This window comes from Camponotus floridanus, unplaced genomic scaffold, assembly GCF_003227725.1.
Source record: "Camponotus floridanus strain SB8 unplaced genomic scaffold, Cflo_v7.5 scaffold127, whole genome shotgun sequence".
Classification (NCBI taxonomy): Eukaryota; Metazoa; Arthropoda; class Insecta; order Hymenoptera; family Formicidae; genus Camponotus; species Camponotus floridanus.
In genome coordinates this window covers 144,662-171,560 of record NW_020229245.1, presented here as the reverse complement: position 1 = coordinate 171,560, position 26,899 = coordinate 144,662, and the positions used below count along the sequence as shown (strand labels likewise).

The 26,899-nt window shown below is 30.8% G+C and overlaps 1 protein-coding gene, 1 long non-coding RNA gene and 2 other non-coding genes across 7 annotated transcripts; 3 read left to right on the top strand and 1 right to left on the bottom strand.

Annotated features, from left to right (window-relative positions):
• Positions 1–707: 707 nt before the first annotated feature.
• Positions 708–26,131, bottom strand: LOC105249721 (ankyrin repeat domain-containing protein 6). 4 transcript variants are annotated; one of them, XM_025405937.1, is made up of 11 exons: positions 26,026–26,131; positions 25,067–25,315; positions 16,799–16,904; positions 14,929–15,027; positions 5,601–5,810; positions 4,864–4,962; positions 4,407–4,644; positions 3,278–4,176; positions 1,792–2,038; positions 1,103–1,345; positions 708–915 (listed from the first exon to the last, which is right to left on the bottom strand). In XM_025405937.1, exons 3-11 carry the CDS (start codon positions 16,889–16,891, stop codon positions 752–754), a joined length of 2,292 nt encoding a protein of 763 aa, XP_025261722.1. In that variant the 5' UTR covers positions 16,892–16,904; positions 25,067–25,315; positions 26,026–26,131; the 3' UTR covers positions 708–751. The 4 variants fall into 4 exon arrangements, with proteins under 4 accessions (XP_025261722.1, XP_025261723.1, XP_011253694.1 ...); XM_025405938.1 differs by having other exon boundaries at positions 25,067–25,161; positions 26,026–26,118; XM_011255392.3 differs by lacking the exon at positions 26,026–26,131 and having other exon boundaries at positions 25,067–25,443.
• Trnal-caa lies at positions 9,066–9,186 on the top strand. The gene is made up of 2 exons: positions 9,066–9,103; positions 9,142–9,186. It is a non-coding gene; the product is annotated as a tRNA-Leu (tRNA).
• Positions 11,555–26,899, top strand: LOC112637072. The gene is made up of 3 exons (XR_003122381.1): positions 11,555–11,624; positions 14,896–15,073; positions 26,720–26,899. It is a non-coding gene; the product is annotated as an uncharacterized LOC112637072 (long non-coding RNA).
• On the top strand, positions 13,403–13,475 carry Trnar-ucg. The gene has a single exon. It is a non-coding gene; the product is annotated as a tRNA-Arg (tRNA).

Here is a 26,899-nt window from a genome sequence, read left to right as displayed (position 1 = left end):
AACATTGTTTGAAATTTTTTTTACTCTATAAATTTTCTTCTACTTTTAAAAATAAAAATACGTGAGAAAATATATAATTCAAAAATATCATTTTCAAAATAAAACTCATTTATGTACATGATGAAATTATTATCTATTGTAATATTACATATTAATGTATATTAAAATAATTTCGAATAATATACGATACATATCAAGAAATGTGTCAAAAAATTTATTAAAGTTTGTTTTGCATATATAAGTTCAAAAGAGATATAAGATTAATAAGAGTACAAAATATATAGATATAAGATTAATAAGGGTTCAAAAGAAATATAAGATTTATGTGTGTATTTAAAATTAAATAATAGAAGTAAGTTGAAATTCGGACAGAAAATTAACCGGGAGTTAGATTTGCTATGATTCTTATTAATTATTTTGATAGTTATTTGTTATATCTACCTTTTTACACACACAAAATTCGCATAAATTATGGAAATAATAAATATTTTGTTGCTCTTATTTTATAATATTTATTTCTATTTTTGTATAAAATAAAATCATGGCAATGCGGACGGATATGACACTTATAACGATGATATTAACAGCAAAACGATCATTACTCTAACATCTCTAGAGCACCCTATGTATACACGTATATTTATATGTACAATGTAATATTAACTATATATATTATATATATATATATATATATATATATATATATATTTCTAAAATTATTTTATTTTCAGTTGCTATAATTTTAACTGTGCTAAACCAGACTGGCAGTACCGATGTTAATGACAACATTATCAGCATTTCGCTCGTAAACTGTTAGATCGTGTCCTCTTGGCTGCTCCAATAAAGCAGCGAGTTGTTCCCCGTTTGTGAATGACCCTGTCGAAGGTGGTAAAATCACATCGCATTCTAGCTGACCTGTAGAGAAAGGAAAACAAATTTCTCAGAATCCCTTCTTCTTTTAAGATGTCATTTTTTGTGACAGAATCTACTGTTGGGTTTCGCAATTTTAATTAATTTAAATAGAATATATTTATGAATGACATGTATAAACATTTTTTTATATTAACTACTGTTATCGAGTATCATCAGTCTTCATATTTACCCGATAAGGAAGGCGATGCGCCTTTGCTGGAGCCATACATGCGAGTGCTGTACCCAGAATCGTTATGGGTGTCGTGGAGAGGCGGTGTCGGGCTGTACACCGGATTACGTGATCTGTAGGGCATTCTCGCGATGCTGTCGTAGTGCACGTCTTCGGAAATGCCTTTTCTACAGTTCGCGCCCTTGTATACTTCGGGTTGTTCGACGTCGTCGCCCTCTCCTTCACTACTTTCGCTGTCGTTATCTGTGACATCGACGTTATTCGACGATTGATTATAGCTCGAATTGAAAGGATCTTTTCTAAAGAATTTTTTGGAAATATTGGAATTTTTTCTTAGCAGATAACAATAGACTTTTTCTATTAATCATGATAATTTGTATTTTAACAAAATTAGAAAATAGAAATTTTTAAAGATAAATGTCTTTTTTCTCAATCTTCTTTGTTTATAATTAATTTATTAATTTAGTCTTCTAAGAGTAAGAATTTTTTTCTAATTAATTAAATTAATTTAATTAAATAATATATTTAAATAATTAAATAAATATATTTAAATAATTAAATTAATTTAACTAAATCTCTCCGAAATGTCTGTATAATTTCTTCCTGCCGCTGTAACTAATTTTTATTTATTAATTCTAAGACATATATATTTTCTAAAATATATTACTGTAATTTTTCAATTATATTACCTTGAGAATGCACTCTCTGATTTTGCGAACACTTGCTATATTCATCCAGATTAGCCTGTTCGTTATTTCTAGAGCGAATCCTTTGCCAACCATTATGCATATCAGGTACTTGCTGAAATCGCTTAATTATTTCATGGACACTACCTAGTGGACGATCACCATTCCATTCCATCGTATTCCCATCGCTGATGTTTCGAGTATTATTATTATCCACTGCCATGCCATGCATATCATACGACGCGCAATCCTTAAAAATGTACATAATACGTGTAATTAATATTTATCGATTTAATTTCAATTTACATACATTTCAATTAATTTCAATTTACATACAATTTACATGCTTTATCTCGAGGTAACTAATAATTATTCTGTAAGATGGTATAAGAAAAAACTGATTCTTATTATCTTTTATTACATATGTCGGATTTTTTAATCCGACATAATAAAAGATAATAACTGTGTTATAGGTTTTTAATAAAAAAAATAACTTTACATTGTTGGATCTTAATTTAAGAGGTTAATTTAAGGGGTTGTCTAGTCCGAAAAAAGTATAATGTTTGGGAGTTTTTTTTGAAAAGTGTAATAATAATTTCTTTTCTACAAAATATAGTTTTATTCAAAAGAACAAATATCAAGGATGTTATTATAATTTTATTTAAATAAAATATTAAAAAATATAAAAGTTATAACTATTCTGCCGGATATTGTTTTTTAAAAAACGCTGCGCTGAGCAGTGCTATTTAAAGCTGATATCAAAAATTCAATAAACTGGAGTTAATGTATGAAATTATCTAGATGAACGAAGGATTAATCGAAATTGTTTTGGGACAAAATGGCAGCCATATGACAGATAAGATATTCTTTTTCGAGTTAAAAAGTGTTCGTTTTTTATTAAGTAAAAAAAATATTCATTAAAAAACAAAATCCTTCGTTTCTACTAGGTTTTTATATGTAGAAGAAGCCTGTGAAATTTCAAGCAAATCGGTGTAACTGTTTTCGAAATATCTCGCTCACCGACTTTGAAAAAATGATTTCGATAAAAGCGTTTAAGATTTGTGTCAAATTTACGTTTAAATAAAATTTAAATTTTTTTAATTTGCACAGAATCATCTATTCGGGGCCCATATAATTTTAGTTTATTTAAATCTTCATATATTGGCTTGATAGCCCTCAAAACATCAGAGCTGAAGCTTCATAGTCGTGTTTAAATGAAGTTACACATTCTGGCGCTTCATGAAACATACACTTATAACTTCCTCCATTCGCATCCGATTAATTTAAAACTTTTAGGAAATATTTTCAATATGATATATTCAAGGAAATGTAAAAACATAAAAATTGTTTTTTTTTATTTTTATGACTAGACATAACTCCTTAAGAATTTTTCAAGAATTCTTCAAGTAACTGTTAATTCGCATATTTTATTTACTCATAGAAAAGTTAAAATAAAATTGCAATGAACGATAACATAATTCAATCTTACCCTTTGCTGACATCTTCCTTCCATAGAAGGTGATTCCGTCGGTGCAGCGTTTAAGGGCGAGATTCCACCCTGCCTAATGACCCCATCGAAAGTTTCGTTCAATCTCGGAGGAATATCCAGCACTCTAAGCGCCGATCTAGCCGTCCCAGATCTCGAAGGTAGATCTCTCATGGATGTGCTGAGTCTAGGTATGGCCGGTATATCAAGATCATCCAAACTTCCGCGATGGATCGGCGTTTCTCCGGGAATTTCGAAACTACGATCCTGCGGCCGATCGTCCAGCAGATCCTCGAGTGATCTCGTTCTAGCCGGTATCACCGTCTCCGACTGATTATAGTTGGTTTTCATCGGCCTCTCGCTGTATCTGCCTCTTCCACCTCGCTGCAAGTATCGCTGAAAGTGTGAGTATCTCTCGTCGCACCTGGACCGCTCCTCTTGAACGCATCGAGTCAATTCTGAAATCTGTCCCCTGGTCCTCCTCTCCAAATTGGCCACCTTCAAATCCAGCTTCTCGTGAGCCTGATCGATGTGCGCCTTCAGCTCGGCCTTGTCCTGTTCCAGCTTCGCTTCCATATGACGGAAAAATGGCGCACAGTAGCACGTATATCCCACGCCCACCGGACCCTTTCTGATGTTACCTGCCAGATCCAAGTAATACTGTTCGCCTCGTCCCAAAGGGTCAGCTGGCAAAGAGTCCAGACGGGGTTGAGGAAACGCTTCCGGATCCGGGTAGTAATGACAGCCATAAGGCGACCACTGTCGACCCATGATGGCCTTTTCAAAGCGGACCTTGTGCTGCTTGCCATTGGATTTGTGCTTCTTCCGGTCTTTCTTCGAGTTGCTTCCGCCACCACTCGTGCCACTTCCAGTCTTCTCTCGCTTTTTGTTCACTGCCTTATCTAATTTCAGATAAAATGATCAGATTAATCAATCGTATAAAACATCCTTAACAGGTAGCTGAGGATTTTATCAACGAGTTAATTGGTTCGAATTCAATCTCATAATTAATTAATTCAATATTAATTAATTAAAAACGACGATAGGATGCAGGTACGCGAACAGTAGTGTCATTTTTTTTTATAGATAAGACAATATCATTAATAAATTAATGACTGTACTCTGTTCTCACCGTTTTCTATCTTGCCGTCTACCAAGTCTCCTTCGCGGCTCTTGCTTCGCATTCGGCTTTTGCCGCGAGCCTTGGAGATAATCTCTAGAATTTCAGTGTGATTCTTACGACGAGCGATATCCTTTGCCGTCTCGCCCTGTTTGTTTCGCAGACTTCGGTCGCAACCGGCTTCCAGGAGGATTCGCGTCAACTTCCGGCGACCCATCGCTGCGGCTATATGCAAGGCTGTGTCGCCGTTCTAGGATGGATGAATTGTGATTTAAATAACTGATAAGAATATTATATTAAATAACTGAATAATGGATGCCAAAGATTAATTGCAAAAAAATTGTTTCTAGCTGTAGCAATTCAGACAAATTTATTTGACTTTTTTAATTAATTAATTTTCTTCCTGCGTTTATGCTCGTGTGGTGTGATCATATGTTCGAATAATTTTTCAAAAACTGGTATTACTTACTTTGTTTTGATCCGATACCCTACATAAGGCTGAGATTAGTATACGAGTTACACCAGCGTGGCCGTAACGTGCCGAAGTGTGAAGTGGCGTATCGCCATACTGAAAGAAATATTTAATTTATTATATATAGAGTGTTTCTAAATTTATTTCAGAGATTTTAAGAGCGTATTTTATTATCAAAATAAGAAAAAAAGTTCTTATAAATATACCTTAAAGCAATATATTTTGCGATTTTTTCCATCAACTTTAGGGGGCTATAACTCGAAGGGAAATTATTTTTGGACCCACGTTTATAAGAACTTCTTTTCTTATTAGATTTAGATCACTCTTAGATTTAGAAACACCCTGTACATTCTCTCTCTCATGTGATAGAATCTTTGATTAAAACAAAAATTTGATGTCTATTTCAATCAAGGGAAATCTCAAATAACAGAATGCGTTAATAATAGTGCTACTACATCCCATGATTTCATCAGATTAAAGTGTGCCGTAATATTATTTCCTATAATTAAAGTCATACTTTTACTATTTATTTACATAGTCGTCTTTATAGGTCTGTATGAAAATATGTGCGTAACGGTATCATATCATTGCATACAGTTACACGACAGAGAGATCTGCAAGGGGTTTGGCTTCGTACGATATTAATGCTAAATCTCCCTCTTTAGCCCTCATCCTCATGCCGCGATGAATGCGATAAAACGATTGAAAAAAAAAAAGATCGGCGGATCGCTCACGTTATTCTGAAGATCGGGATTGCTGCCGGCTAGGAGGAGCTCTCGACAGCTTTGATTATGGCCGTTTTGACAGGCGAGGTGAAGCGGTGCAAATCCGGCGAGATTCCTGGCGTGCAGAGGGGCTCGCTGGGTCCCAAGGGCCTTCGCCAGAACCGCCACGGTTCGACTGTAACCGCGCCATGATGCCTCGTGTAGCGCCGAGTTTCCATGCTGAAAACACGCAGAATGTATTCATCGAAGGCTGCTCGGCTTCGAGCTACAGGGTGTCTCGCAAGATTCGCAAATTAGTACTCCAGACGAACAGAATAATAGCGACAACTGTCCAGAATTATTTCTATCTTATCGCCTCCCAGCATCTTTCTATTTTTTTTTATTCATACTTTGCGTGAAGATTATTATTTTTTACTGCAGAGAGAGCAAAAAAATTACACAGAAGGCTTTTTCAAAAAATTAAAAAAATTATATTTTCTATGATTTTATCTTGTATTTTCAGAACGAGAGTGGATGACAAAGAAAGCGGATCAATTTCTCGAGTATTATAATGATCTTAATCAAGGTAGCTTAATTCGCGACGGTTTGCACGGAATTTTTTGCGTGACGAGATGAAAATTGGCGGCTCGCTATTTCGGCTCGGCGCAAAAATCATAAGTCGTAATGTGCGCGATACAGCATCGTGCAGATGGTCCGCTCGAGCAGAAACTGGTGTACGGTACACGGTGTAGCGCAACAAAGGAAAAAGGCGGACGGGCAAAAGAGGATGACCGAGAGACTTACAACTGCTCGCCCGTACTCGGCGGACAACCTGGTCGATGAACCGTGCTATGCCACTCGCGACAGCATCGCATACACCTAAACCGTGCGTGCTCACGCACGATGCTGCTCCGCATATAGGGTGTCGGAGACTTGGAGAATAACGTAACTTAATCATACATTTCTTTCCATTTCTGTCTGGAAGAAGCTCTGGAAAACGACTTTAGACACCTTCGAAGAGTTTTCATCTTCTGGAGCTTCTTTAGAAACTTTGAAAATAGCTTTGAAGATTTTTAAAGAGTTTTTATCTTCTGGAGCTTCTTTAGAAACTTTGAAAATGGAAACTTGAAAACTTTGAAGATTTTTAAAGAGTTTTCAAAGTTTATCTTCTAAAGTTTTATTTAACATAAAGCTTTTTAAGTGCAAGATATTAATAGAAGATGCGATATAATTATTCTACGGGTTGATTCGAGTTATGCAAAATGAAGAGAGAGATATCTGGATCGCAATCAGCAACGATAAATAATTAAATTGTTGATCCTGTATAAAGCAATTCTGAAAATTATTTTAAATATTTTTAAAGAGTTTCCAAAGTTTATCTTCTAAAGCTTCTTTTAAACATGAAACTTTTTAAATGCAAGATATTAATAGAAGATGTAGTATAATTGTTCTGTAGGTTTATTCGAATTACGCAAAATAAAAATATCAGCAATGATAAATAATTGCATAGTTAATCTTGTATAAGAATTAAATATCAAATAATTTCTTAATTTGAATAATCATAGCTTTTGAATAATAATAATATTGACTAAAAATATTGAAGATATTAAATGTAATGATTTTATATAAAAATTTAAATTAACTTTAAATAAAAATTAACATATTAATATATACACGCTCTCATATATAATTGAAATAAAAAAGACATGATTTTTTATAATAAAGGAAAGTTAAAAGATTAGAGGTACGAAGATGTGATCTTTCGTTCTAACTCAGTTTTATCTTTCATTCTTGAACAAGAGAGTACCTTGTCTTCGTGTATCTTGTTTCCCCTTCTCAGTCAAGAAAAACGACACCGTAGAACGATAAAGGAGTGAGGCGTCCATATTTACGATTCATCGTCAGGGATCAATCCAGTGACGGATTTAATCTTTTTATGATCCCAAGTTATAACATAGTTAAGAGTTTCTCTTTTTTATCCTCTTAATCAAATAATGAGAAATTAATCAAATAAGAAAAAAATTTTAAGTATTCAAACTGAAAATGGTTCATATTCCATTGGTTACTATGGTCGGAAAATTAGAGAAATTATTAAATTAACGATTACGAATGAACAATTAAAATAGTTAATAAATAATTAAAATAATTAATGAAAATTATTAATTAAAATATTAATAAAAACTATTATATATAAAAACTAATTAAAATTATTAAAAATTATTAAATTATTAATTATTATATTATGATTACACAGTTCGCTGATAATAATCAGGGGATATTTTCTAAGATAACAGGCATTATTTCATGTAAAGCAAAAAATTAAATTTTGTAACTTGCTCTTTTAGTTTATTCCTCATCCATCAACTTTCCTCCATTGAACCAAACGTTTCGTCTTTTGCCAAGTCGACGTCTCTGATCATAAGCTATGCAACCCAAGCCACTGCATAATATTAGTGGCGCTTCTTGCGGTTTTTGCTTAGCTTCAATTTTATTGTGATCATGTAGCAGCGTCTAAGAGCGATGGGAAAAGATACGGCGTGTCAGCCAGCACTTTCTTCGCTGCCACAGAATAAAAAATCATAAACAGCTTTCATCGACACGAATCCATGACACGGGACTCGTATAACCACGTGGGATGATTCGGAGAAGTACATTATGTGATCATTTTAAAATCCAATTTACATATACAGACGAAAACTTAAAATATTTTTTACTCAACTAAATTATGAATATAATATAATATATATCTTATAATATAATATATATCTTAATTTTTTATTATAAAAATGGAGAAATTTTTATTCCAAAAAGTTTAGGAAAGATTTATTGCTCATTTTCAGAAAAATAAGTACAATAAATAAAATAAATAAAATAAATGAAATAAATGAAATAAATGAAATAAATGAAATAAATGAAATAAATGAAATAAATGAAATAAATGAAATAAATGAAATAAATGAAATAAATGAAATAAATGAAATAAATGAAATAAATGAAATAAATGAAATAAATGAAATAAATGAAATAAATGAAATAAATGAAATAAATGAAATAAATGAAATAAATGAAATAAATGAAATAAATGAAATAAATGAAATAAATGAAATAAATGAAATAAATGAAATAAATGAAATAAATGAAATAAATGAAATAAATGAAATAAATGAAATAAATGAAATAAATGAAATAAATGAAATAAATGAAATAAATGAAATAAGTAAAAGAAATAAAAGAAATAAAAGAAATAAAATAAATAAAATAAGTAAAATAAGTAAAATAAAATAAATAAAATAAGTCATAAGTAAGTAAAATAAAAAGAAATATAACAAAAAAATACTCAGCTTGATAGTATAAAAAAAAAATTTTGATAATACAAGAGTTAACACGTGTTAAATCTATGGCTCTTTAAACGTACAAGAACTTTATTAAGAAATTAACTTTTTTTTGTAAATTCATTAGTGACTACAATTACATTTTTAGGGTCGGAATTTACATGTCAGGATGGCCGAGCGGTCTAAGGCGCCAGACTCAAGGTATTATAGCCTTATCCGTCATAGACGGATGAAGAGCGTTCTGGTCCTCTCTGAGGGCGCGGGTTCGAATCCCGCTTCTGACATTTTTTTTTGTATTCATTCTCTCGTCTCATACCTTCTTTAAATGACATCGCATTATTATCTCATATTTTGATGTCCAAGCCGCGATTTAGAATCTCTTTTGTAGGATACTAGAATATTATAGAGCCTGCGCATTTATTTTCTTGCGTCATATTATTTAATAAACTACGATTAAAAAATTCTAAATTAAAAAAAATATTGTCTTTGCTTCCCATCGATGCGTAGAAAAATATAATTATATACTGAAGAATATAAATACACACGTGTTATTTAATCTATGGAATTATATAGTTTAAGATAATTATTCTCTCAAAATAAACATGTTACAATTTTTTTTATGCTTTAAAGACACATTTGATATAAAGTTTATATTTAACATAAACAAAATTATATAAAACTATTTACTAAAAAAATAATTCTGAACAATTCTAATAAAATATGCAATTTTTGCAATGACAATGATAAATTATAATAATTAATAATTTTAGACTTTTGAGAGAACCTTGATACGTTTAAGAATCGATTTAACATGCCTTTTTTAATAATGGAGGTTTTTTATTGCGAATTAATAATTATTTATGTATATTTAAATATTCTTCGATATAAATATAAATATATTGTTTCACGCTTTTAATTTTTCGTTGATTAAGATTTATAATTTATTAATCACTTTTAGGTTAACAACACACAATAATTGTTAAATCATAGAATCGAGAGATAAAAATAAAGAAAAACTATGATACATTTATTAATAATTAATTTACCATTCAAAGAAAATAAAATATTTTAAATTTATTTCGTAGTCTATTAAATATTTCACATTATAACAGATATATTAATTACGTAATAATTAATATAATTATTGCGATTCTTCTGATTCGCACATTTTGCGTGATTTATTCATTTATTATATCAAGTAAGAATGAAAGCAACAAAGTCATAAATAAAAATTATGAAATATCATTTTTCACAATCCCTACAAGCAATAATTATTTTTCTCTAATAAAATGAAATATATTTCAATTCTTGAAATTTTCCGTAGATCTAATTTGCTATTTAAATAATAAATAAAAATGCCCAGTAAAAGTAAAAACATTTCGTACGTGTACATGTTGTAGTATATGTATATTTCAACAATGAATTAATATTATGGTATTAATATCATGTTTGTGACCTTGATTCTTCATAGCACGCTATTGTGTTTATATATGATGTACTACATTGTTCACATACTACGTTACAATCGCGTGTCATGGCCCTGTTATCATCTTATCGTGCGTGACAGTCGAGCGAGAAGGTAGTGTTGCGAGACGCTTCGTATATCTTTGAAATTCTTTTTCGAACCGCGTAACAAATATCGGGAAATAATTCGCTATCTATCATTATCTATTAATTAATTTTCGATAAACAATGCATAATTGTTTTCGCGACGATAGATTTTTATCGAAGCGCATATCTCACGTCATTTATCACACGATCATTTATTATTTCAAATAAGAATTTCGAAAAAAAATTCTTAATAAATTATCGCGCAATATATTTGTTGCAATTTTTATGAACAATAATTACAATATTTCTTTAATAATATTTGAAATCAAATATATGTCGATGTTTTAAATTTGTTTAATCTTTGCTCTATTCGCATTAAAAATGCACAACAAGAGGTAAATCTTAGAATCAAGTTAAGTCTCATGATACCAATTATTTAATTTATAAATAATGTATAATTTCAGAGAAACATATATATATTTTATAGTATGTAAAATATTTCGACAATGAATTAACTGTATTTAGCCTTGACAATGTATAACGTATTATTATTTACTTTTAGCATGGCCTTGTTATTAATCAAATAGTAAAAAATAATTTGAATTACTTTGGACAATTAATGTTCATATTTTTTTGCAATATATAATGTATTATATTGTTTATCGTGAAATTTATTTGATTAATCTATCGTACGAATAATCGATAAATCTAATTATATTCTTGAATACTTATCTTTAATTATAACTTGTATACATTTATTTATTTATTTTAGGTCGAGAAATAAAATTATTGATTTAAAATGCGAGCATATCAATTATTAATTAAGTGATTGCTTTACCACATCATTTCATTATTTTAATTTCTCGATTTTACGATTCGTATTTTATTGTGCGTATATATAAAGATAACGAGTAAATTATTTCTGCTTCGTAAATATCAAGTAAATCGTATTTTTCACTACCTTCTCGTCACGATGCAGTATAATAACATCGCGTGCAATTTTTTCGCGATCGGAAATGTGCACAAAGTGTCGTGTCAGCGTCACGTTTTAATTAATTCGACTAACATTAACCGAGTTTCGCATTTCGTGAATATGAGTGTCATGAGAAAACAACAAATCATGAGAGAAAGAGAAGATCCAGGAAGACACTGTACGACAGATGAATCAATGGTATGTTTAATAAATTTATTAATTGTTATTCTAATATTAAATATATAAAGAAAAAAAATTATAATTACACAAATAATTAATAATACAAAAATATGCTGTTACAAATATTTTAAATATTTTTAAATAAAAAAATATAATAAATAAAATATAAAATATAATTTTAAATAAAATATAATTTATTATTTTATATAAAACAAAATATAAATGAAATAAATATACATGTATATATATTATGCATTTTACATCACACGATACTCTAAAATTATTATCGAGGAAATAAAAAAGAATAAGCAATCTACATTTTATAATATTTTTATTTTAATAATAATAAAATACAAAATATATTTTCTCTCTCTCTCTCTCTCTCTCTCTCTCTCTCTCTCTCTCTTTCTGTTTCTTTCTTTTTCTGTTCTATTAGTATTTAAATTCAATCCTTTATAAGTCTGAAATTATTGTGAGATCTTAATGTTTTCGTTAAGAGAGATTTTCAATTAAAATATATATTTATATTCTCTTCAATCAAAGAATATAAATCAAGAATATAAAATAAAATAAAATATTTTATTATTTTCATCACAAGTGCAGTTAAAATATCCAAGCTTCAAGAGCTTCAAAATTTCAAGCAAAAATTGTTTTAGAAAAATTGTTGTGTTTTTAATAAATGTTGATCAAATTAATCCCAGCTACTTATTCACATATTAGACTTTTCTATTGATTAGAAAATAGTAAATGTACAAACAACATTTAAACTCCAGATAGATAACACCAGTTAGATCGCGAATATCGCTGTTTATTCAAGATTACGATGTATAATGATGGATTCATGGATATTCAAATATTTACCCACCACATGCACTCGCACACACATACGTACAAAAACACACACACACACACACACGCATGCACAAATACATTTGCAGATACATATACGCTTTTCCACGCATTCGAGTATCCGGTGGGATGTTGCTGCGAGGAACACTTTAATGTATTCACCCCTCCCATAAAGAGGAGAGTCGGACCGGGCATGCTAATTGCCTGCGGGACAATGGTGGGATTCTACGACGATCCGCGATTCCCCAGTCGCGTCGTATCATACATCGGGAATAATTTCATTTCGTTTCAACCCACGCGTATACGCACAACACGAGCCGTTTCCTGCGTGCTTTCGGCTTGAAACATCATCATGACGATTGAACAATGCGGACGAATTTTAGAAGCAGTTTGTTTTGTCGCATTAAACTTCAAGTCAAGATTTTATCAATTTAAATGAGAAGCGTGATACGTTAATTATGTTTAATCTGCAATTATACACATATGCATACGTATATATTAATTGTTGCTGATCACGAAACATGTGAAATGCGGAAAGTAGACAAAATTTAAAACGATTTTTTATAAATTATTTTTTATTTCTTGTAAATTATTTTTATTTTTTGTAAATTATTATTGATTATCAATAATTAATTATCTCAAAATTATTTTAATTATTTTGTTTTCCCTCTGTATTTAGTAGAGCTAGAGTTTTGCTCTATCTATTTATAAATTAATTACAAGTAATATCCTATATAATTTTTAATATCTTTTTAATTATAATTGATTAACAATCATAATTGATTGAGAAATTTTAATATTTTAATAAATAATCTTTTTTAATTCCTCGTATTAAAATAATGAAAGATTTCAATAGAGCAAAAAAGCTAAATATTTTAATAAAAAAAAATTGTAGCTTTCACGAGATTAATAATGAGTCTACAGAGATGGGGTAACTACCCCTAATAGACCGTGTGGCCTAACGGATAAGGCGTCGGACTTCGGATCCGAAGATTGCAGGTTCGAATCCTGTCACGGTCGATAAATTTTTTTACTTTTTGCAGAAATGACAGAGAATGGAAAACATACGGAAAAATAAGTTATATAAGAAAATTGAAGTGAAAGAAGTGGTACTATAAGAGTGTGTGTGATATATTTTGTAGTCTCAAATTAATCTACCCAGAAATGTTAAATTATATCCTATCTATATTAGATTATATATATTTTAAAATTGTCACATATTTTTTTTGTAGCTACAAAATTTTTCAATCAATGTAAAATTGATTTTTCTCTTTAAAAAAATTTTAATATTAATACTTTCGCAGCAATTATTATTTTGATCTTTAAAAATCATTCTAAATCTTGATATAATTAAAAGGGAAATGATTTTGATTATAAAATTATGAAAGAGCAAATAATTAAATTTTTGCCAAAAAAAAAATAAATTTAAAACTTTACACTTAAGAGAAAGTCGCACAAATAAATTCACATATGAAGAAACTTGATATAATTAAATTTGATGGAATTAAGAAAAATACGATGCTTGCGAGACATAATTTGTAAAAAAATTGCTAATAAGAAACACACAGAGTGTGTATAAATATATCATTTTTTCTCTTTATTCGTAAGAGAAACACGTCAAATGACGTGTATATGTATTTGAACATACGACGTCGACCTACACTTTCAGCATCGATTAATTCTCCCTCTTGCCTCCTGCTTCCCCTCCTTTATCCTCTCCTCGCTCCTTCTCGGAAAGATTGCCCCTCGTCTACCATCGTCGAGAAGTGAAATTATTTGCCTTAAGCAGACGGTATACATGCGGGGGAAGAGAAAGAAAGACAAGCAATGCACCGGAGAAATGAGGAAGAGAGGAGATGCGAAAGAAGTCGAAGAAAAGAGTAGAGATAAAGTCAGAGGAAGGCGCATTTTTAGCTGACCCATGACCGCAAGTCGTATGCAAGCTCAGGAATTGTAGGAAATATTCGTTTGCGAAGGTATCAGCCGCGACCGAGCGCGCAAATAGGGGTGGTAACTTGTATTCCAGAGTTTCTCAGGTCTGGGAAAGGAAATTGACTCTCGTAAACATGATGTGTTTATGTTAATTGCGCATCCACGTTGAATGAAACTTGTTGAATGACATAATTATTTAAAAAAGTTACTAGAGAAATTATTTCCCTCCTATGATATTAATTAAAGTATTAATAATATATATTAAAATAACTATATATCACTGTTATATAATAATTATATAAATGTTACTAATAATTTTTTACTTTTATTTAATCTAAAATTTTATTTTTTATTTAATCTAAACGTGAATATTTTTTTTATGACGGTTGCTTGCTATTTTTCCCCTTTTCAACCCTCTTGAAAGAGATATTTTTGTCGATACCAAATTCTCGTTTTGCGACTTTTTATCGTCTCTGGAAATTAATAGTGTTTTTTGCATTCTGTTTAGGATATAAAAGAAAATTTATGCAATACTACTCACGTCGTCTGCGGCACTAACGTCGACGCCCCGCAGTAAAAGGGCCTCGCACACTTCCACGTGACCACCTGCCGCGGCCAGCAACAGGGGCCCCCGGCCATTCTGAAACACGACAAGAATTCTGAACATCCTCGTGCGACTCATGCTGGTAAGCGTGCTCGATAAAACTCACTAATTAAGAGCCGTGCACCGAAAACATTCGAAAGTGGATATCTTCTCGTTTGGTGACGCTCGATAAAATTTCTTAATCAAACGCAGAGTCAATCGTTTTAATACAAATTAATATCTCGCGTAGACATTTCTCGTGTCTTTTTTTCATTTGATCCTTTCAATACAAATTAATCTCCTAATAATATATTAACGAATTTATTCCCACGATGTTAACGTGTATTTATATGTATCTTTGCGCTTATAAAGTAGAAATGCAAAGTAGAAATGTTTTCTGTTAGGAAATTAGGAAATTTTATCAAAGGCGTCACGTTTTTTACGATTTATTAATTCCCGATGATAATTATTTCTCAATAAGGTATTTAAATTTAAATATGCTGATTTAATTTCTAGATATTCTAGATTTAAATTCTAATTTAATTTCTATCTATGAAATTTAAATTTAAGATTCTACAAAATAAAATTTAGATAAATCTATTTAAAAAAAATAACGTTTGATTTTACTCTCATAAGCTTAGGAATTTATAAAAGCGCAATTCTTTAATTACTCGTAATACAAAGATTATTGATGCAATATTTTCATATAAGAAAATCTATTTAAAAACAGTCAATAAATTTATAATTAAATAAAAATTAATTAATAATTAAATAAAAATCAGAGAGAAAGAGAGAAAGAGAAACTTTAATAATTTATTATTTATATTTATTTATATTTTTTATATCTGTTCAATATTTATTGTTATATTTTTTACTATATTATTCATATATTTACTATGACTACTTAAAAATTTCAAAATTGCATGTTGAATGTCGTCTTCCAGTGGAATAACGATTAATAAATCGAGCCCAGCAGCGGCTGAATAAAAATCTCTTGGCAGCGATTAATTTGGTCGACGTAATTAAAGCAGGAACAACTTGAATAACGTATGGATAATCAATTGGATGGTCCGTTCGTTCGTATTCTGCTTTAGACAAATTACGTGTCTACCTATATTTTAAATTTAATCTAATCTACGCAACCACACACACTCACACACATAGAACACACACGTAGAATCACGTTGCGTGAATTAATAAATAGATACAATTAATTTATTGCTGTCAGTCGCGTAGTTAATAAAGTTTTCCCTCCAGCTAATATCACAAGCAATTATAGAAGGAATTTAATTTAATATTTTGCGATATTCCACACTTTCTTAATTATCAATTAATTTATCGAAATGTCATGTGACATTTTTAATCTTTTTTTTTTAGAGATGGATAAATATAATCGAAAGAGTATTGCAAACAGGAAATAAATACAAGTATAAATATAAAGAAGCACTCTTCATCATTTTCTATTTTTGAGATGCTAAAAATTAATATACTCCTCGAGTTAAATCAATTTTAATGCAAATTTAATTATCTTTTTCGGCTTGCTATATTTATCGTGTCAGTTTAAATTTCGAAAATTTATAAAATTAACTTTCCTCGAGATGTTAAATTCAGTCATAAAAATACACTGAAAAAATTGTAATCAATATTATAAAATATTCCATTTTTTAAAGTTTTTTGGACAAACAGATTCTTTTAAGAGACTCATATAATGTGATTTTTTTATTAGCTTTTAGATAGAAATGTATGAAATATTGCGTATAAAAATTCAACAGACGAATTATCTCTGCATATATATTTTCAAAACGACTAGAAAGTTGAAAAGTCCTACCTCATCAGGCAACGGTTTAACATTTTCATCGAGCAAGCGTGTGACTCGAGCAACGTCGCCGCGAGCAGCCGCCTCGCGCAACTTTTCTGCCATTCCAGTCGCGCATCTGGAACAAAAGCAATAAATTATTACACGCAATACACACTGCAATATATACTATCTATATTATATGTAATCGTAAGTCCAAAACGCAACTAAATAATGTCTTTATTGCAAAGTTTCCCTAGTCTTCACTCTTATTTTACATATGCAAAATAAAATCGTACAACTAACGTGAAGAACAAGACAGGTGAAAAACGTCACCTAACGAGCTTAACTCGACAGATTTACAACAAGGATAAAATTATATATTGCATTGCGTTACATGGATATTTGATCCTATAACCGATTAATTTAATCCATCATATGTACACGTTTTATAAATTACAAATCCTTATTCGTCTCTTCATCTTAAGTGGATTTAACTTAAGGGATTATGTCTAATCATAAAAGTAAAAAAAAACGATTTTTATATTTTTACATTTCCTTGAATATATCATATTGAAAATATTTTCGAAAAGTTTCAAGTTAATCGGATGCAAATTGACGGAGTTATAAGTGTATGTTTCATGAAGTGTCAGAATGTATACTTCATTTAAATGACTATAAAGCTTCAGCTCTGATGTTTTGAGGGCTATCAAATCAATATATGAAGATTTAAATAAACTAAAATTATATGGGCCCAGTATAGATGATTCTGTGCAAATTAAAAAAATCTAAATTTTATTTAAACGTAAATTTGACACAAATCTTAAACGTGTTTTTATCGAAATCATATTTTCAAAGTCGGTGAGCAAGATATTTCGAAAACAATTACATCGATTTGTTTGAAACTTTACAGGCTTTTTTTACATATAAAAATCTAGTAGATGAACGAACGATTTTGTTTTTTAATGAATATTTTTTTTATTTAATAAAAGACGAGCACTTTTTAAGTCGAAAAAGAATATCTTAGTATCAAATGGCTGCCATTTTGTCCCAAAACAATTTCTCGATTAATTCTTCGTTCATCTACTAGAAAATTTCATACATTAACTACAGTTTATCGAATTTTTGATATCAGATGAATCAGCTTCGAATAACACTGCTCATCGCATAGCGCTTTTTAAAAAACAATATCCGGGAGAATAGTCATAACTTTCACATTTTTTAATATTTTATTTAAAAAAAAATATAATAACATCCTTAATATTTTTACTTTTGAATAAAAACTTATTTGTAAAAAAAATTATTACATTTTTTCAAAAAAATTCTTAAACATCAAACTTTTTTCGGCCTGCTGACTAGACATAATCCCTTAAATAGAATCTGAACGCGCGTACGTTGAGGAAATTCGAGAAGGCGTGGGAGTCTGTTAGATAATGAAATCATTTACAACTTTCTTTCGGAGGAATTCGTGGATAAAACTTATAGTTTCACCACCACTCCCTGTATCTATGCTTTGCTTCTCGAATTCTCGTCGTATAATCCGTATAACGCGGACAGTAAATTATCCCGATGTCTAGCGAGGCGGTATATGATCTAGGATCCGAAGTGCGTCCGCTAATGAGGTAGACTATTACACTTCCTTGGCTGAACGAGGCCCCGCGTCCCCGTTCGAAACATTAATCTCGGTCGCGATTTCTTCTTTTTATAACTATAACGATCCCAGAAATAACGCTCACGCGAACTAAAAGTGCGCGAGCGAATTCACATGTGAAAGTACCTCGCAAGGTGCGAATTAATATGTGCGTTTTAGTCACGAGCTACCTATAATTTTGCGACTTAAGTGATTAAAGAGAAAAAAAAACGCGCGGAGAAAGCTATAAAGAGAAATATTATTCTTCATCCCCTTCGCTGGTAGCAATATTGGATTATGATCTATTTACGAGTTAGAAATACAGCAAAGTGCGAATTAAAATGAATTAAATTTCATTTAATCTAGTTGTAATTATTAAGGGCCTTACTTAATAAAACTATAAATGCTTATTTTATTTCCTGTATGAATGTAGCTTGCAATACACGCTGTAAACTGTTATTTTTTTATCTTTTAACGTTTATTACGTGATCAGTGATGCGTACGTATGCCTTCCGATGTAAAATGTACAGGGCGCACCCTCTGACTTATTAATGATGTAATTTCGTCACGCGTTGCAGCGTCGAATTCGAGCTTAAAACAGCAATGACGGAATCATGCTTCGTTGATTATTTCAATACAGATGGGCGCAAACTATCGCGGATGCACATTATGAGGTGTGGCTTTTCTTTGTAAGAATTGTTCTCTTACTTAGTTTCCATCAGACAATCATAGCTGACAAATAAATCCGAGATATTAATCCTTCAAACTAGCAAACTAAATTTCTAAAATTTAAAATTTTTTTTTTAAATTTTAAAAATTTTAAATTTCTAAAATTTCGTAGACACTTGTTTTTAGGATAAAAAATTAATTCAAACGAATTCTTTTGAAATAGCATGAGTTATTCGCTTAACAAGACAAGCAAATAAAAATCCCTTTTAATTTTAATAAATTATTTATACAGGACTTTAGTAAATTATTTATATAGACTTATCGAATCAGCCGTTAATAACAGATTCCTGAGATCATTTGGAGACGAAAATTCTAATACCAAAATGTTGAAATGAGGAAGACTTCATAAAAATGTCCAAATTACTGACGTATCGAAGACACAATTGTTCTCACTGCAGAATCTTATTTTTTATTTTACATTCCTCTATTAATATCGATATTATCTCGCTGTGCACGAACCCCTTGATGCGCTATGTTCCTGAACACAAGAGAACGTAATGTGTTGATTAATAATCTTTAATCTTTTGTGTAGCGCCGAAACTACATCTTCCTCAACATTTTAATATTAAGATTTTCGTTTCCAAATGATCTCAGGAATCTATCATTAACGGCTGACTCGTTAAGTCTGGGACCCTGTATATCTTTTTAAAGATAAAAAGGATTCTCTCTCATTACGCTTGTCTCGTTAAATATTATAATAGCACATTGTCGGAATCTTTCTTTAATTAATTAATTTATTTCCTAAATCAGATTGATATTAAAATGCATTTCCCGAGTTTTTAATAACACCCGTATATATTGTTTCTCTATATCATCTCACTTGACATGATGTGATATAATGTACCTCGCGTGTATAATAGAATAGAACGATTATACATTACGGCTCACACATTGAATTCATTATGAATCGAACACTTTCTCCAGAATTATAAACCGACGTGTGTATATATTTCCTCATGCATATATGCATGAGGAGATACAAAGAGCATTTTATAACCGGCGACTATTCCACTCGGACCCCTCACGCTAAGAGTCTCTAGCATAAATGGCCGCAGCCTCGGCTCTTATATTGAATAAAAAGGAAAAACGTAATTCTTTTCAATCATCCTCGTTTCCTTTTCTATTTGCGTGCAACGAGACCCCGACCTTGCCGATAAAGTAAGCGGTGTTGCGGCGGATAAAACCAGCAATTTTGTCGTGTTTATTTTATCTGCGACGTCGATGATGGTGCATCTCGTGAATCATAGTGTTTCCTGCTGCGACATTATTACACGCAGGGCTGGCCGTTGTGTTTCGCGCTCTTCTTATCGTTAAAGAAGTTAATAGAACGACTCCCTGAGCACAGGCTCAATATTGTTGGGTTGCATATACAATATAGAAAGGACTAAAAAAAATTACACGTGTACATGTTTCTTATTTCACTTAAAATCGATTTTTTCCCCTTAACTAAACTTAATTATAAACCACACACGTAGTTTATAATTATTATAAATTTATTATTATTATTAATAATTAATTCATTAATTAATAATTAATTCGATAATTAATATTATTAATATTTTATCATTATTAATTTATTAATTTTTATTATTGATAATTAATAATTAATTCAATAATTAATATTATTAATTATAATTTATAATATTATTATTATTCATATTTTATTATAATTAATTTATTAATTATTAATTATTAATTTTTTTTTATTTCTTTCTTACGCTGTTTCTTAGTTTTTTAATATCAAATATTTTGATGCGAAATTAAACGTCGTCCTGTAATCTCGTTTAAAAAAAATTTTCTTAAAATTAGATGATGAATTAAGATGTATCTATGAATATTAATTCATCGTCTATTTGGCTTTTGATGGAGAAAGTGAGATTTATCCGGTTTTCTATTTACAGAGACTTTTTTTTTCATTGTTGAATAGTCAATATTTCATAGGTAATATTTTGTGTAAGTAAATAAAGAAGTAACAGACGCGCACATTTTAGAGGCAAAACATTCCACGAGTTTACGATAGTTGAAAGACTCGAAAGCATTTCTCGAAGAACGGGAGACTCGCTAGAGAACGATCCTATCCGTAGGATTATGGGCAGTAACTTAACAAAATTGCCATCTTAAGTGTTTCCAATCGTGGTTTCACCGGTAATCGATCTAACGACTTAATATCACGCAAATGGTATCAAGGCCGTAGATAATTATTATCTCGCATACGGAAAATGTATCGTTGACTACTCAGAAAAGAAAAATTACCGGTGTCATTAATCATACACAGTTTATTTTGGAGGGATAAAAAGGGACAAGGGATACAGATATAGGTTTTAATATTAGTTTTTTTCGTGTTTCTCTCAAAAAATACAAATATGATGTTGACAAGACATAGCGTATAATTATTTAGAAATATAAGACATTTTTACATAATCGATAAAAAAAATTTGAAGCATTATATATTTGTAAACATTTTCAGAAATTAATATAAAGAATTATTAATGTACAATTTTATTAATTAATTTTGCTTTCTCAGATTATTTTATCTTATTTCTCATATATTTTATTTAATCTAAAATTTTTTCTTTTATAAGTCATTATTTTTGCTTTTGTTACATTTTTTTCTTTCTCATAAACTGTATCATTAAAAAACATGAAACGTGTTTTACGCTCATTCCATACTTTCATCGTTGATAATGGAGGTTGTTATAAATGTAACCTGTTATAATCTTTTTGCAAGTCCAACGTTTCCATCATGGCGTATTTATCGCAGAGTGTACTCATTTTTCTGAGAAAATTGCTAATGCTCCGTAAAGTCCGCATCCCGCTGTTTTAATGCAATTCAAGTCGGAACGGATTATCGATCACAATCAGTTCGTCGTTCATATGCAATTTATCTGTCGCGATTTATCTGTGTGAGCAACAGGTTACGCATGGCACGCTTTATTATAGACAAAGCTTTTACTACATTTATAATCGAGATTCTAATTTTATTTTATTACAGAGAAGGAGTCCCATAGAATAAATGTCCATAGCCCTGTTGTCCAAATTTTTCCCAGATTAGACTTCGTTTTCGACTCGAAATAAAATTTATGAAAATTTTAATTTTCACTCCCTTAAATTTTTAACTTTTACCCCTATTAAAAAAAATACTTTCAGCAACCAGACTTTATTTCAAGCCAACAATGGAGTCCAATCTCGAGAGGGGAAAATCTTAAGCGACAGTTACTCGCGCTCTTCTTGCTATAAATGTTTGTAATCGAGATTCTGATCGATAAAAGTAGCAAAACTCGAGTTTTATTAACCGGAACGTATTTTTCTGGGATTCTTATATCAACCGAAACATTGCGGTACGTTCCGGTCCACTTGGGACGCTGCCCTAATGTAGTCGTGCGACGAGAGAGAGAATATCGCCTTGGGCACTCCACAAGGTACGTTCATCCTTCGGTGCATCCTTCTGGCCTTAAATCGTTGAGGCCTAGCATTACGAGCCGCATGCCTAACTGTGGCTAGCCGCGCAAATGCACTTTTCCTGTTGGAATATTTGCGCGCGTACATATATCAATTATTCATGATCAAGATGATAGGAGTCAGTAAACTGTAAATAGAACTGCGTCAATCAACTCTTTCGAAGCTATGCGAATTTTTCAAGGATCGATAATATCTCGAATTTATTCGTCACCTCGTTAAATTATACGACGACTCTCCTTTTTCATAGATTTTTTCTCTATAAGAAGTATAAATAAAGGTAAAGCGAAGAAAGTAGAAATTCCAAGTATGTGCCTGAAATAACTACTTCATCTTCTAATCGCTTAATCGTCTGGTTAATGAGAGGAGCGTTGATTTTCGCACTTGATTGCGGTAGAAATTCACCCCTCCCGTTCCCAAGAATCGCGAAGGCGCACAAAGGCAGAGTCGGGGAAAATACCTGACAATTATCTACAGAACCAAACCGCTCCATCCCGCAAAGTCCTGCGCATTCTGTCCATTACTTGATGGTTGCGAGCCCACGTTGTAATAACAGCGCGATACGAGAGAGTCATTTTATTCGAGAATTAAATGCACAAATTATATACCTGACCGCACCTGGCCCCTCGTCGCAGAGCGACCGTTAGCGAATAAATTAAGAGCCTCATCTAGATTAGGGTCAGCTAAGCAGCCAGTTTTTAAACGCACATGCGGTCGTGTTTGTATAATAGAATGAGAAGTTTCGAAAAAATTAAAAAATTGGTTGCACTCTGCGAGCAAAAAATATAACTATAATTATAATATAACTATAATATAACTATAATTATAATATATAACTATAATATAACTGTATATTATAAAAAATATTATAACTAAATATTATAGTTATATTATTGAGTAATATTCATATTTTTGAAGTTTATGTAATTGCATGTAAATTCATCTAGAGAGATAATCGATCACCTGATAAGCTGCTGATTTTTCGATGTCGATCGATATTTACATATCACACTTTTCGAAGTCAAACGGGTACGATTGCATAATTTGCTGATGGAACACAGTGTTCTCGAGTGAGTAGCCACGGCGCCGCCACGTGTATGTACATACAAGCACGTACACGCTCACAAACGAATATCCACTTGCGTCTAACTCGCGCGAAACCGGTATTTGCGTCTTCCAGAGTAAACCTTTATATACAGGGATACTCACACAGAGGATACAGGGTGCTCCAACAAGCTGTATAATCTGCGTCAATCACGAAACTCTGTACACGGATACTGAAAAGCTATTCCTTCTAAGATTGTACTAAGGACTTAGAAATAAATTACAAACCTTCAAACAAATTATTTTTAATTATTGAGATTTTTTAAGGGGTTATGCCTAGTCAGCAGAGCGGAAAATGTTTGATGTTTGGGAATTTTGTTTTGAAAAGTGTAATAATTTTGTTTTTACAAGTAAATTTTTATTCAAAATTACAAATATTAAGGATGTTATTATGTATTTTTTTTAAATATTAAAAAAATGTAAAAGTTATAACTATTCTCGCAGATATTATTTTTTTAGAAAGCGATGAACAATGCTATTCGAAGCTGATTCATTTGATATCAAAAATTCGATAAACTGTAGTTAATGTAATTAGTTAATGAAATTTTCTAATAGATGAACGAAGGAATAATCGAAAAATTGTTTTGGGACAAAATGGCAGCCATTTGACACTAAGACATTCTTTTTCGACTTAAAAATTGCTCGTTTTTATTAAGTAAAAAAATATTCATTAAAAAACAAAATCCTTCGTTCATCTATTAGATTTTTATATAAAAGAAGCTTGTAAAATTTCAAGCAAATTAATGTAACGATTTTCGAAATATCTTGCTCACTGACTTTGAAAATGTGATTTCGATAAAAACATGTTTAAGATTTATGTCAAATTTACGTTTAAATAAAATGTAGATTTTTTAAATTTACACAGAATCATCTATTCCGGGCCCATATAATTTTAGTTTATTTAAATCTTCATATATTGGCTTGATATCCCTCAAAACATCAGAGCTGAAGCTTCATAGTCGTGTTTAAACGAAATTATACATTCTGGCGCTTGCTGGCGCATTCTGTATGAAACATACACTTATAACTCCGTCAATTTGCATCCGATTAATTTGAAATTTTTAGGAAATATTTTCAATATGATATACTTCAAGGAAATGTAAAAACATAAAAATTGTTTTTTTTGCTTTTATGACTAGGCATAACCCCATAATCTTAATATGTTAAAAATTAAGAAGATATAATTTCTAATAAATTTGAATGGAGGATTTAAAGGATTTAAAGGATTATCTTGATTTTTAAGAGTCCTACTCCTTGAGTCCTTGAATATTTTTATTATCCTATGAATAGCCTGTATAATTCACATAAAAGTTCGATTTTTGTGATTGTTATGCGAGCTTTCGGATCACTTGTTAGAGATTCCAAGTCACAAAAATACTTACCGGCCATATACGCTTATCCAGAAGGCATCGTTTGTGAAAGTAATCCTTAATCCGTGTCGAAATGTCGGATAGTTCGTCCGTTGCAAAAATCACTGCTAAGTTAAGCACAAATCACACATCACTTCTTATAAGCACTCCAAACGAGCTATCGCACAAAGACTCGATCACGTAGCTCAAAGATCGTTGAGTACCAGGTATAGCGGATCATCATCAGTATAATGATCGATATTCGATCCGACACGGGATTTACTTTATAACGAGATTATTTAGAAATAGTATGAGAAATAAATGATATAAAATTCTACATCGGAAATTTTATATGGAATAAGCGTCAAACAATTATATCGATGTAACAAGTTAATTTTACATTCTTTATATATATTTCTTTCTCGATTAAAAACTATCTATCTCTTTCTAAAAAAACAAATATATATTTTACATATTTTTATTCGTAAAGTATATCTACGAATTTATTTTTATATGGATTAGATATTCGATTGATTAAAACAAGAATCAAGGAGTACGCAGGAGATTTTAATGCTTGCAGGAGACTTCGATGCTCGCTGCATGCATAAATATCTTGTAGAATTGAATTTCTTAGCAAAAATTTAATTTCTCGTTAACCTCATTTTTATCAATTCAATTTTTTACCTATTTATTCAGAAAGTTGCATTTGATTTTAATTAAATATATTTAAGCTTCTTTCGAAAACGTATGAGAAATAAATAATATTTTATTATATATTTTCTACGATACGCGATAAAATCTCATGCGTCAATAATGTTTTATATCGCGTTCTCGAGCAATAATAATACGTAATATCTAATAATTTTTAGAATAGTATTATATATCTTGTTGAAACTCTTTGATTTTTCAATTTTACAATCATTAGATGCTTCAGCAAAGCTTAAGATAAAAATATAAGTGATACAAATGATAAAAATCTTTCAAATGATTACCTGAATAGCTCTTGTAGAATAATTCTTGAACTTTAAGATACCGTTGAATACTTGAATAAAACGTGATTCGAGATATAATAAATAACTAATTTACAATCTTTTAGAAAATCAAAAAATTACATAAATTCACGAAATAATTCTAACAAAAAATGGTTAAATTAAATTGTTAAATGATTAAATTTTTAGATATAGGAACTATATGTGTATGTGTGTGCAAATTGAGATCCATAATCCATAAATAGTCTCAGTCAAATATAAATATTGTCAAAATTGTATTTTGCAATCTACAAATAAGTTTCCTTTACTTTCTCGAAAAATTTCAAAATGGTTGGCGACACAACCAATGGTTTCATGGATGGTACATGCACGTTTCAGAGAATCACATCATATTTCTTCACCATGTGATTGTTCTCGGGAAATAATTTATTTGAACTTGAAATTTTGAAAAGTCTTCCAATAATCAAAACCGCACGATTTTTTTTTAAATATCTTTAGTTGTTGCCGATCACTCTTCCCCAAATTCCCGACTCCTCGATGCAAAATCACGAAATGGATCACTCGAAATTTTTCATGAGCAATTTTTCACCTGCGCAAGCGCGCGATTTAATTCACTTTCTTTCACTTCTAATATCATACTCCGAATTTGCAATGTATCTCGCTGCTTGTCGACATGCTCAACTTGTACATATTCCAGAAAACGTATTTCTTCGACCGGAAGACTCGGAAAGGCGGCCGCATCGAGACTGGTCGCATCGGGAGAAAGCTGCGAATTGTAAGCGGTTCTCCAGGAACCCATAACAGTGCCGGCACAAACCATGGGCTCGATAAAATCCAGAATTAGAATAGCAACAGAGGCTTTAAGCCTTAATAAAAG

Coding starts and splice junctions, on each gene's coding strand:
- LOC105249721 (XM_025405937.1), bottom strand. CDS start 16,891: ATGGCAGAAAAGTTGCGCGAGGCGGCTGCTCGCGGCGACGTTGCTCGA. Junction 4,963..5,600: donor ATCCCGATCTTCAGAATAAC/GTGAGCGATCCG, acceptor TATTTCTTTCAG/TATGGCGATACGCCACTTCA. Junction 4,645..4,863: donor GGGTATCGGATCAAAACAAA/GTAAGTAATACC, acceptor CATCCATCCTAG/AACGGCGACACAGCCTTGCA.